This window comes from Podarcis vaucheri (assembly GCF_965113315.1).
Source record: "Podarcis vaucheri genome assembly, chromosome: 5".
Taxonomy (NCBI): domain Eukaryota; kingdom Metazoa; phylum Chordata; class Lepidosauria; order Squamata; family Lacertidae; genus Podarcis; species Podarcis vaucheri.
This window is the reverse complement of record NC_138763.1, coordinates 5,826,509-5,839,742: the sequence shown is the minus strand read 5'-3', so window position 1 is coordinate 5,839,742 and position 13,234 is coordinate 5,826,509. Positions and strand designations below refer to the sequence as shown.

Genomic DNA, 13,234 nt, shown 5'->3' with positions numbered 1-13,234 from the left:
AGCAGTTTCCCACATTTATTCGCAGATTCAAAAGATCTTTGTTTCATTTGTTTGATTTTCCATTCCACTTCTTGGTTGATCAATTTCGTGTATTGTGACTGGTGGAATTTAATTTCTCTTAAAGTCTCTTTTGATTTTGGATTCAATCTTAATTTTTTCTCTCCATCTCTTATCTTCTCTAATATCTTGTCCTTTTTCCCATTCCAAAATTTTTTCTTAATCGTATTCTGTTGTATCAGAAACCCTCTCATAACAGCTTTACTTGCGTCCCAGATTATTCTTTTTTCCACCGAGGTGTTCAGCTTAATTTCAAAGTAGTCCTTTAAAGCTTTTTGGGCCTTCTTTACAATCTCTTGATCTCTTAGCAGGTTGTCATTCATTTTCCATCTGAAGGAATCGGCAGTAGTAAATCTCATTTCCATTTTCAGAGCGTTGTGGTCGGAGCAGGTCTTTGGGCAGATTTCTACTCTTGTAGTCTTAGGTGCCAGCCCTCTAGTTGTCCAAATTTCTTGTCCATGACAGGTGAGCCTCAGAGAAGAAAGTTCCTTCTTTACCTAAGGGGTTTCTCGTCCTCCATAGATCAATCAAATCCATATTGTCAGTTAGTTCGAAAAAAGTTTTTGGTAGTCTTCCATCCTTGGTCAGGTTCTGGTTCTGTGACTTATCCATATAGGTAGAGACCACCCCATTCATGTCTCCCATCATAATGATGTTAGAATAGTCCAGATAGTCCAGTAGTGTCTCATGTAGCTTCTTGTAGAATTCTGATTTCCCCTCATTTGGTGCGTAAATTCCTAGTATCAAAACTTTTTCTCCTTGGGTTTGTATTTCAATTGCCAGGATTCTTCCTTGTTCGTCTTTAAACAAAAATTTTGGTAATAGATTCTCCTTTGCGTAGATCACCACGCCTCTCTTTTTAACTCTGTCTGATGAAATAAATTCTTGGCCTAATCTTTTGTTTATTAACACTTTCCTATGGAGCCTGGTCACATGAGTTTCTTGCAGACAGATTATATCCAAATGTTCTTTCTTCAAAATATGAAAAATCCTTTTGCGTTTTTCCGGGGAATTTGCGCCATTAATATTCCAACTATACAGCTGTAGAGACATCCTGTATCAATCTGTTGTTGCTCTTTATGGGGCGTCTTCTTTTTTGTCCAAATCCGAGGGTGCTGGCTCTTTTCCAGACTCTGGTGGAGGCCAAGGAACTGCTACTCCCTTCTGCAGGTCTTCTCCGTGGTCGTGTAGAAACTTCTGGCTATCCTCTTTCGTTTTGATTTTAATCTTCTTTCCTTTGTAGTTGAATGATAGGCCTTGTGGAAACTCCCACCTGTAAGGTATTCCGCTACTTCTCAGGAGTCCAGCTAGATCAGTGTAGTTAGATCTGAGATCCAGTAATTGTTTAGGGATATCCTTGTAAATTTCTGCTCTTCTGTCCTGGATCTCAAGTGCTTTATTGAAGTGTAGGTCAAGTAATTTGTCTCTCTCCTGCTTGGTCCTTAAGATGATCAAACAATCTCTGGGCCTGTCTTTCCTGGCAACTCTTCCCAATCTGAATGCAGTTGTTATTTTAAAGTCTGTATCTTCCTTTATACCCCAGAATTTAGAGAATTCTGTTGTCAAAAAGCCGGTCAGATCCTCTTTCTCAATCTCTGGGATAGAGCGTAATCTTAAATTATTTTCCCTGTTTCTCAGTTCCACCATGGACAGATAGGCCTGCTGGTCGCTGATATGTTTGTGTAGCGGCCTTACCTCTCCTTTCAATTCATCCACTTTCTGGATTGCTTGATCAGCTTTTTCGTTTGCAGCCTCGGCCAGTTTCCGATTCTCAGATGTGGCGTCTTTTAAATTCCCAATTTCTTGTGAATGCTTAGCCACTTGTTCAGATAGTTTGGTGATTGAAGATGTGGCTAAGTCAATTTTTGCTGTTTGGTCATCAACCTTCTTATTCAAAATTGCGAATTGTTGTAGCATTTCATCTAGAAGGGTGCCAGATCCCCCTGCTGCCATATCCTCAGTTGTTGGCTGTTCAGCTTGCTTGGATGGGGCTGTTGTTGAAGGTACAGCTCCCTGTAAAACAGCAGGGACTGAAGATCTGCGAGACTGGGAAATCAGAGTTGTTTGTACAAGTTGGCCTTTCCCTGCTTTCGACGCAGCTCTTGTTTTTGGAGGGCCACTCATTCCACACCTGTCTTTGGATTCAAGGTCAAACTGTCAAATGTTCCATGGGAAAGACAGGCCTCAAAGTAGATAACCAAACCACAGAGAGTCAAAACAAAGTTAGTTCTCAGGAATTTGTAAATCCAAAACTCCACTAGAGGGAGTATTGTTGCAGTTCAGGAAAGAAGGAATAAAGTTTTGGTCGCCATTAAAGTTCCTGCAGCTGAATAAGTTAACAATAGTCTTTAAAAACTTTTTTCCACTGGCAGAGCCCTTTCAATGTTACCACAATAGTCCTATCTGAAGGTGCAAGATACAGTTGTTTAATTGTATCTTCCAATGATGCCTCTATGTATCCATTTCAACTTTATAGATGTATCCGCAAAGCAACCCTTTTCTCCCTGCCAGCCCGGGACTGGGTTTTTTTTAAGGTTTTTAGAATCCACAAAAGGAGAAGGTCTCCAAGTTAAATCAACACAGTAACAGAAAGAAGAAAGAAAGCTTGCCTTTCCCTTCAGTTGCTAGCTCCGCCAGACGCATGATACTTCCCATTTTAAAATCCCTTTCTTTTGCTTCCAGCTTGTCTGTTCCTTTGCCTTTGATCACTAAGCACTACCGGGAGACGGACTTCCTTTTTCTCGTCTCCCGCTTTCAGCCAAATTTCCAATTTACAGTTCCAAATTAATACTCTTCTTACTCACGAGTAGATGATTTAGAGTCCAATACTTAAGGAAGAAAGGTCGGCGCTCATCAGCAACAGCCGCGCGGCTTCGCTCCCGCAGAAAGAGCGATGTACTCTCAGCACCGCTTCCCCTCCGCGCTTCCGGAGCCCCTTACGGGGTCCCTTCTTCGTTTTGGGGGTAGCTCCAGGTGCCCGCCGAGTCCCACGGCCACGAGCTCACTCTGCTCGTGGTTTTTCTTAGTGGATCGTCGCTGTGCCGTAGCGAACGATCCTTTCCTGCGGAGCCCCTCTTCAGAGACTGAAGAGGACCGCCATTGCCCGTTTCGCGCCGCCTCCGGAAGTCCACTGTCAGACAGTTCTTTGAGCCAGAAAGTTCTTATAACAACAACAACAACAATTTATTATTTATACCCCACCCATCTGGGCGGCTTCCAACAGAATATTAAAATACAATAACCTAGTAAACATTAAAGGTTCCCCAAACAGGGCTGCCTTCAGATGTCTTCTAAAAGTCTGGTAGTTGTTCTTCTCTTTGACATCTGGTGGGAGGGCGTTCCACAGGGCGGGTGCCACTACCGAGAAGGCCCTCTGCCTGGTTCCCTGTAAGTTGGCTTCTCACAGCGAGGGAACCACCAGAAGGCCCTCGGTGCTGGACCTCAGTGTCCAAGCAGAACGATGGAGGTGGAGACGCTCCTAATGTTTAATTGGAATCTCCTTTCTTGTAACTTGAAGTCATTGGTTCAAGTCATACCCTCCCGAGCAGGAGAAAACAAGCTTGCTCCATCTTCAATGTGACAGCCCTTGAGATACTTGAAGATGGCTCCCATATAAGCTTCTCCAGGCTAAACATAACCGACTCCTTCAACCGTTCCTCATCAGGCTTGGTTTTCAAACCCTTGGTCATCTTGGTCGCCCTCCTCTGCACACCTTCCAGCTTGTCTATGATGGTGGGGAGGTATTATTTGTGGGGGTGCTGAATCCTCACATATTCCATGCATTCCATTGCTCCCTGCTTTCTAGGCTCCATTCTCTTTACCTTGTCCCAGTCCTTAGCAAACCCCGGAACCACCATGTTGGAAGGGGAACCCAGCTCCCAGCCATGTTGACAACAAAGGATGTCCCTCAAAAAATAGCGCAGGAAAGGATGAAGAAAGATTACAAAAATTAGGGCTCTTCCATTTAGAGAAAAGGTGAGAGGAGACATTAGAGGTGTATAAATTTATACATGGTGTGTAGAAAGTGGGCGGAGAGATGTTTTTCTTCCTCTCTCATGACATTATAGCGAAGGTTTCTGGGAACAAGAAGGAGGCACTGGGGAGATGTCCGTGCAGCGCTGGCTGGAAGAGGCTGCACAGGGAGACCGGGGGCCATGACTGACCACTGCGTTGGACCCAACCTTCCTGAAGCTCTGGGAGGAGCAATGAGAGACACTCCTGGGGCGTAATGTTCTGTGCCCCCTGCACTGAAGGTTTTAGGTGTAAATATGTGTAAAATAAACCATATTTCTTAAAGACACTAGCCTCTGCTGTGCCTGAACTTCCCAACAGAAACACAACCCTGGGTGAGCTCCTGGAACCCCCTGGAATTTTGCTACCGCTCAGCAGAGATTCAGAATGTGCAACTTTCATAATACAGTGGTGCCCCGCAAGACGAATGCCTCGCAAGACGGAAAACTCGCTAGACGAAAGAGTTTTCCGTTTTGGAGGTGCTTCGCAAAACGAATCTCCTATGGGCTTGCTTCGCAAGACGAAAATGTCTTGCGAGTTCCTGCGGGTTTCCCCCCCTTTCCTAAGCCGCTAAGCCGCTTATCAGCTGATCTGATAAGCTGATAAGCCGCTAAAAGCCGCTAATAGTGCTAATCTGTCAATGGGCTTGCTTCGCAAGACAAAAAAACCGCTAGATGAAGAGAATCACAGAACGGATTCTTATCGTCTTGCGAGGCACCACTGCAATATGCATCTTTGTAAGCACTGCAAAATTCAATTAGTGTGCATTTTGGATTGCTTTGTATAGCGCTGCACAGGGAAGTTTTTAATGTTTGGTGCTTTACAGTGTTTGATGTTTTCATTCCCTGGAAGCCACCCAGTTAGATGGGCAGCATATAAATAAATTATTATTATTATTATTATTATTATTATTATTATTATTATTATTCCCACACTGTTTGGCAACAAAACTGATAGACGTGTCTTTAAATGTGTACTGATCTAAATTTCTTCCCCTCGCTGTCTTTGAAAAGGAAGGTGGAGGGAAAACCTTGATTGGCTGGCTCCTCCTCCTAAGATCTAGGGCTCCGCCTACCCCAGCAGACTCCGCCTTCTGTTAGCCGCTGCCACTGCTGTATTGTCCGTGTCCTGAAGCCCCCATGGCTACAACACCTTCTTGCCCTCTGCGAATTCTGTGGTTTCATAGAATTGTAGGGACCCCTGCAAATGCAGGAAACTCAGTTAAAGTTTAAGGAGACTGTTTCACGAGAGAGAGAGAGAGAGACTGTCAGTTTCTAAACGCTCTTTCCCTCTCAGGAAACGACAGTAGCCCACCTTTCAAGAACGCGGGAGCAACAAATCCCAGGATCAGTCTGGATTAATGACGGGGACTTTATCTAAACCCTTCTCTTTGCCTCTCGTTCGCTCGCTGTCATTACCGCTGCTGGCCTGTTGCACCTGCCACAGCTCCGGGGAGCGGCAGGCAGGCAATTTGGCAGGTCCTCGGAAGAGTTATCCGCAGAGAGGGCCTCTGAGACGGCTGTTTTGACAAGGCCTGGAGAGGGGCCAGGACAATATAGCGGCACGGGGGCAGCGGGAAACAGAGCTGCTCTGGCCCCGGGGCCTTGTTCTGACAGCAGCAACGCCAACCTGTCCAAATGGCTGTGTTTGAGGAGCCCCAGTCGGGGGCTGCAGGAGCGAGATAGAGCAACGGGAAGAATAAGCTTTGGGCCCAAGCGAGGGAAGTGGCGTTAACTGCAGGGTGCGGGGATAAAAGGAGGAGGCCTCTCATTGGTCTGGAGCAGGGTTTGAGAGATGGCTAATCGTCTTTAGCTATTGACTGGAGAGGAACAGGAGCTGGGGACTGAAGGAGCAAGCGGCAGTGCAATTTGTCTCTCCTGCCTCTGCAAACAGCTATGCAGAGGACAAGGAAGCCTTGATCTGTCCAAGAGTGTGCTCTGCCCAAGAACCACAGCCCCTCCTTGCTCCTATAGCAGGCCTCACCTTGTGATCTTATCGCATCTGGGTTAAGGACGCATCCCAGGCAAGAAAGAAACACAGAGCATTTGAAGTAAAGCTGGACCTAGGGACATACAACTGATTTTGGACTCACAGCTGTCCATGGAGGCGCGGGTTAATTCTGTGTCCAGGGCAGCTGTTTACCAGCTCCATCTGGTACGCAGGCTGAGACCCTCCCTGCCCGTAGCAGTCTCGCCAGAGTGGTGCATGCTCTGGTTATCTCCCGCTTGGACTACTGCCATTCGGTCCAGTATACCTGAAGGAGCGTCTCCACCTCCATCGTTCTACCCGGACACTGAGGTCCAGCACCGAGGGCCTTCTGGCGGTTCCCTCACTGCGAGAAGCCAAGTTACAGGGAACCAGGCAGAAGGCCTTCTCGGTAGTGGCGCCCTCCCTGTGGAACGCCCTCCCACCAGATGTCAAAGAGAACAACAACTACCAGACTTTTAGAAGACATCTGAAGGCAGCCCTGTTTAGGGAAGCTTTTAATGTTTGATGTATCATAGTATTTTAATATTCTTTTGGAAGCCGCCCAGAGTGGCTGGGGAAACCCAGCCAGATGGGCGGGGTATAAATAATAAATAATAATAATAATAATAATAATAATAATAATAATAATAATAATTACTATTCTCTCTACATGGGGCTACCTTTGAAGGTCACTCAAAAACTGCAATTAATCCAGAATGCAGCAGCTAGAGTGGTGACTGGGAGTGGCCGCCAAGACCATATAGCACCGGTCCTAAAGGATTTCAATGGCTCCCAGTACGTTTCCGAGCACAATTCAAGGTGTTGGTGCTGACCTTGAAAGCCCTAAACGGCCTCAGCCCAGTATACCTGAAGGAGCCCACCCATCGTTCAGCCTGGACACTGAGGTCCACCTCCGAGGGCCTCCTGGCGGTTCCCTCACTGCAAGAAGTGAGGTTACAGGGAACCAGGCAGAGGGCCTTCTCGGTAGTGGCACCTGCCCTGTGGAACACCCTCCCACCAGATGTCAAGGCAATAAACAACTATCTTACTTTTATTTCCCATCCCCAGCCCTTGCTGGGAGACAAAGGCCACCTTCAGATGTGTGTGTGGGGGTGTCCATCCTGTTTATTTTCCTGCTGGCAATTCCACTGAGCATCTGCATGAGTTTCTCACATTCCTTTCACATTGCCTTGTGGAACTGTGGCCTTTGGACATTTGGTGCCACTGTGCCTCAATTCTGTTTGCACCTGCCAATGGACACGTTGCCACTCTTTATGTGTGCAATCCATTCATGAAAATGGCAGGAGGGAATGCTCTGCCAGATCCCTTTGTTGTTGTTGTTTAGTCGTTTAGTCGTGTCCGACTCTTCGTGACCCCATGGACCAGAGCACGCCAGGCACTTCTGTCCTCCACTGCCTCCCGCAGTTTGATCAAACTCATGCTAGTAGCTTCAAGAACACCATCCAACCATCTCATTCTCTGTCGTCCCCTTCTCCTTGTGCCCTCCATCTTTCCCAACATCAGGGTCTTTTCCAGGGAGTCCTCTCTTCTCATGAGGTGGCCAAAGTATTGGAGATCCCTACCTACCCCAAATTCCCTCCACAAAGTCCGGAAAAAATGACAATGCAAAACTCCTGTGATATTCATTTCCATGTTGGTTGCTTTTAGAAAAAGCCACAAAGGGGTTGCGAACTGGTTGCTTCCAAAAGCAATGGACACGGAAATGAGGGCTGCAATTTTTGCTAGGTTTCCAGAAGTAGCTTTCACATTGTGTGAAAGAGCACATAAAATGCAGAAATTATCAGGTAAGTAAACGTTGGGGAAGAGGAATGAAGTGCTGCCTGAAGGCAGTCAAATATCTGATTAATGGACGAGCCCCAGGTAATGGACTACCTTTAAGGCTACAGCTTTTCCAACGGTCTCACAGGGATGGGACATTACTGTCTGCCTCTCTTAGCTTCAGCTGTTGGCTGAGGAACCTGGGAAGGCACAGACGGGCAACCCTGCAACCCACCAAAAAAGGCAGTCCTGGTGTGCCCACCTGCTAGAACACGTTAGCAGACACTAACTTAAACAAGAAGGCTTTGTGGCTTTGAGGGAGGGCCAGAGCTCAGTGATAAAGAACATGGTTTGCATGCAGAAGATCCCCTTTCAAAGGTGGGGTTGGAGGAGACTCCTGCCTGAAACCCTGGAGAGCTGCTGCCTGCCAGTGTAGACCATATTGAGATAGATGGACCGATGGATATGGAGTCTTTTTGCATTCCTATGGGACATAATTAGCCCCCAGCAGAGAAGTCCACCAAGCACAGAGGTTTCAGTCGAGAGACGTCACCAACACGCGGCTGTTGAGTGGTGGCCACTGCTGCCACCACCCCTCATTCCTAGGGGAGGTACAGCTTGGGGTCCCCTGGGAAGGGCTCTGCGGGAGCCTGGTTGAACTGCGCCATCAGGAAGACGCCCAGCGTCCCACAAATGAAGATGGAGGCCATGAAGAGGAAGCAGACGCGGTCAATGACCCGGCCCACCAAGATCCACTCCTCGTTCTCCTGCAAAGAAGAAGACACCAGACAGGGTGCACATTAGAATTGTTTTTGGTGGCTCGGAGGTGTGCAAGTTGTCCAGTGGAAGTGGGCGTGGAGGCTGCCACAGGGGTCCTTCAGGTCTGACAGTGTGAGGGACCTGGACTGAGGAGAAATGGTGGAGTCCACCCCCCACCTCCTCTGGCACTTCCCAGAGAAGAGGGAGACAGCATAGATTTACAACAGTTGTTTGCAGACGGTTTTAGCTCAGAGGCTGCAGAGGGGAGAAGCTGGGAAATATTGGGAGAGAAGGAGGAGAGACAGCTGACAGACTCAGTGTCTTTAGAAAGCATACCAGATCCCACCTCTCCCAGGACCCGGCGGGCACTGAGAGTAGGAGAAGAGAAAGCTCAAAGGCAGAAGGCAAAGATCAGCCACCTTAGGGATGACGTATAATAGGAGAGACGGAAGGGGTGGAGCTTTACTCAGAGCAACGCCATTACTGCAAGAGAGGCACTTTTCAAAGCCTCTTTCTGTGAATATTGAATAAAAGACTTGGTAAGAACTCGTCTTGTTTATCTAATTCTTGGTTGCCCACCATAGGACCCTCATACCTACAGAACCGCCTCTACTGGTATGTCCCACGGAGGACCTTACGGTCTTCAAATAAAAACATCTTGGAGATCCTGGGCCACAGGGAGGTTAGGCTGGCCTCAACCAGGGCTTTTTCGGCCGTGGCCCCAATCTGGTGGAACGCTCTGTCCCAAGAGACTAGGGCCCTGCGGGACTTGACATCTTTCCACAGGGCCTGCAAGACAGAGCTGTTCCACCAGGCCTTTGGCCAAGGCACAGTCTGAACCCCTCTCTCCTTCTGTAATCCTCACAGAACTCTAGCCCAATGGTTGCCATTAATTTGATTCTGAATTGATTTTAGAATGAATTGATTTTAGAATGTATTTCAATTAATTGATTGTGATTTTATGTAAACAGTGTTATTTTTACTGTTGTTAGCCGCTCTGAGCCCAGCTTTGGCTGGGGAGGGCGGGATATAAACAAAATCATCATCATCATCATCATCATCATCATCATCATCAGATTTTCTGGAGCCTGACAGACAGGAGCAGGGCTGAAACAAAGCAGTCCCCTTTTGCCTGTCACCCCAATCACAGGCAGCCAAAGCTTAGCTTCTCAGAAGCCTACTGGGATGGACTCTGCAGCACCCTTGCCCACGGGACCTGTGGGAAATTAAAACTAGCATTAAATTACCCAGGGGACTGTTGTAGTGGTGGAAAGAGGTGAAACCAGGGGTGAGGAGGAACAGTTACCCCCTCTCTCCCCAACCAATTTCATGGCAAACATTCCCAATGGAGGATTCTCAACACAGTCTTTGCCTGGAGCCTCTCAACAGACGAGAGAGTGTGTTTGTGTGTGGACAGTATGGGGTGGTATTGTTTGGTTTCTGATTTTGTGTTTTTATACTGTGAGCCGCCCTGCGATCCTCGGATGAAGGGCTGTATAGAAATTTAATTAATAAAAATAAGAATGGTGTCATCATACAGCTTAGTCACTGGGTGGCGCTGGATTTAGTTGTACCTGGGTGGAGTTTCCTGTGTCTGTTCCATTCTTTTTCTTTAGGGACAATAAAGTTCTTGTCTTGCCCACTGATTTGTAAGTCCTCTATCAGTTCCAAAGCACGACGTTGGGGTCTTGGTGTTCCTTCTCCACTGATTCATGGCCCCCTGGTATGGGTTTCCTGGGGATGGTTAGGTTGCCTCCTTAGCTCATTCTTTCAGCCCTCTGGCTTATGCTGCAGCCACAACCCCTCCATCTCCTGGTTCTCCCCACCATTTGGGGCAGCGGAAGGCCTGCTCATTATTCGGTCGGGTTTCACTCGGAAGCTGCAGCTGGTGCAGATTTTAGCAGCTGGGTTGTTGACTTGCACAGTCTGTCAATGCCATAGATAACACCCCTGCCAAGGAGCCACTTTACTGGCTGCTGATATGTTACTGGGCACAATTCAAGGCTTTACTCTTAGCACTTACAAGCCCTGAATGACTAGGGACCAGGTTACCTAAGGGCCTGCCACACCCCATAGATCCCCGCTTGGCATATGCCCTCCTCAGTTGGGCAACGCTGGGAGCACCACATACCCCGGAGATGCACTAAAGAGCACAAGAAGAAGTGTGGAGAGAAATGCCTGAAGAGGGCTTTGGTCAGACAAGATGAAAGCTCGCAGCTGAATGAAATAGGAGAGGCGCCATCTGCATTGGCATGCCGACGGCTTTTGAAATCGCACCTGTTCACACAGGCAGTCCCTTGATCTCCTGACCCAGGCCTCCCGTTTCAATTGCCGTGCTGTTTTAATGGGATTGTTTTATTGCCCTTTTCGATTATGGGTTGTGCTTTTATTTAAATATTGTAGCAGAATTATTTTATGGTGTATTTTAACAAGGGGTGTTTCAACATGTGAGTAGCTGGGATTTCATGCTTTGCAATCCACTCAGAAGCCTATTTTTTGGCATTAAGCAGTACATAAATTAATAAATAACCACAAACAATAATGGTAAACCGCTTAGAAACCTGTTTCAGCGTTAAGTGCTACGTAAATTGATTAAATGAATGCATACTTAACAATGTGTTAATTGCCTTTGCTTAAAAATATGTTTGAAATGATATCGGGGAAAAGGCAGAGCACAAATCAATCAATCAATCTTCTCCTATGACTGTACATTCACACATGCAAAACGTTGCTTGATGCCACAGTCAGCAGGAGACGAACCTGCCTGTGTGAACAGGTCCCTAAACAGCCGTACACCTGAGATGGCAACTTACACTGTCAAAGTTCTTCTTCTCTTCCAAAGTCTTAGCAATGTGGTTGCAGGCATCGACACAGGCCTGGATCTCTGGAGCAGCACGGCGCAGATTGTTGCAAATCTCCTGGGGACTTCCGTTCTCTAAGCTGCCTCCTGGGAATGGGGAAATGTCAAGATTGTAGAGGAAGAATCTGAACAGGGGAGATATAGTTGGGGGCCGAAACAGCTTCCACACTTGACCCAAGAGCATGCAGGAAAGACAGAGGGCAGCATAACACTAAGATGCTGGTTTTGAAATGTTAAAGTCTTCTGGCAGCCCCTGGTATGAGTAAACTGCAGTTGAAATAATAGAGAAGGATGGGTTTTAATAGCATTTTTAAAGTCTCCTCCACATGATGAAGAGGCAATCTGCCTGCAGGGCGTGGCCTAGCTCAGAAGAACTGCCCAGAAAGAGCAAGGAAGAGGAGGACAGCGAGCTGGCAGAAGCAGCTCTGGGGATTTAAAGGGGACTGATGCTGTTTGCGGATTAGCACTGCCTGCTGTGTGCAAAAATGCACTTTTAAAAATACTGTAAGTCTTATGTTCTTTTTCGCTATACTCCTGCGCTGCTCTTGCAATTTGTGGCTTAGTCTTCCTTGCTTTTATTATAAATCAATAAAAGAAAAAGAAACCCTATAAGTCTCTATCAGTGCTCTGCTTTTTCCCCCTTCCTCTTTTTTTTTTGGAAAAAGGGTGCTGGTCCTCACCATGAAGTTGTTACAGTAAGTGCCACACATTTGGGGGGAAATAGTGCTGGTCCTGTAACCCACTGAGTACCCCAGAAAGAAAGCACTGGGGCTCTAAAGCAAGAGTTTGTTGTTGGACTCCAACTCCCATCAGCCCTGGCCAGCAAGGGCATTGCTCAGGGAATGATGGGAGTTGTAGTCTATTGACACCTGTGGAAAGAGAACACAGTCCAACTCGAAGAGGGCTCTGAACTCGTGAAGGCTGAGGGGTGGGGGAAGAGGAAGAACTTGAAACATCCCCCCCCCCCGGGAATGTAAAAAGGTGAAAAAGTTCTGGGAAATGATATATAACGAGATGAAAAAAATGTTGAACTATACATTTATTAAGAAACCAGAAGCATTTCTACTGGGCATTGTAGGAGATTATATAAATAGAAAAGATTGTAAGCTGTTTTTATATGCAATGACGGCAGCAAGAATATTGTTGGCACAAGAATGGAAGCAGGAAGAACTATCGACGAAAGAAGATTGGAGGATGAAATTGATGGACTACGCAGAATTAGACAAATTAACAGGAAGAATTCGAAACCGGCAAGACCAGAGATTCACAGTAGATTAGTGTAAATTTACGGACTATTTGAAAAGCAATTGTGATGATCAGATTACATTTGTAGGTTTGCAAGAAATTTTGTGAGGTGAATAATTTGAATTATTGCATAACTGGATAAAAAGGAAGATGTTACTTAAGATAATTAAAGGCAATATAAATTTTAAAAGTGCAGAAGAAATCATAAAAATGGGGGATCATCAGAGGTGCTGATGGAAGTCCAAAAAGATTGTATAAGATGTGAAATTCTGTGGTATGTACAATAAATAATATGTTTTAAAATGAATAAAAATTATTATAAAAAAAGAAACATCCCCCTTCCCCATCATCTGCTCTCTTCCACAACAGACCACCCTCTGCTGTTCGCGGTTGGCCCAAGACTTGCCTATCTGCGCCAGGAGCATCTTCACCAACCCATCACGCTCCCTCTGCCTCTCAAACAGGAGCTCGCTCCGCGCCTTCCACAGCATGTACTCGTCCGCTTTCGCCATGAGCCCCAGAGAGCTCCGCCGGCGGACGAGACGATTCCCCACG

The 13,234-nt window shown here is 46.7% G+C and overlaps 1 protein-coding gene across 1 annotated transcript in view; it reads right to left on the bottom strand.

The window, feature by feature from the left end:
• Positions 1–6,701: 6,701 nt before the first annotated feature.
• CHRNG (cholinergic receptor nicotinic gamma subunit) overlaps positions 6,702–13,234 on the bottom strand; it is a 31,670-nt gene continuing 25,137 nt past the window's right edge. Inside the window, exons 10-13 of the mRNA XM_082224710.1 lie at positions 13,086–13,234; positions 11,388–11,521; positions 7,620–8,582; positions 6,702–7,362 (exon numbers count right to left, since the gene is read on the bottom strand). The exon at positions 13,086–13,234 is cut by the window's right edge and continues 18 nt beyond it. Of these exons, the coding sequence (XP_082080836.1) occupies positions 8,418–8,582; positions 11,388–11,521; positions 13,086–13,234 (448 nt within the window). The 3' untranslated portion in view covers positions 6,702–7,362; positions 7,620–8,417. The remainder of the gene's footprint in view (positions 7,363–7,619; positions 8,583–11,387; positions 11,522–13,085) is intronic.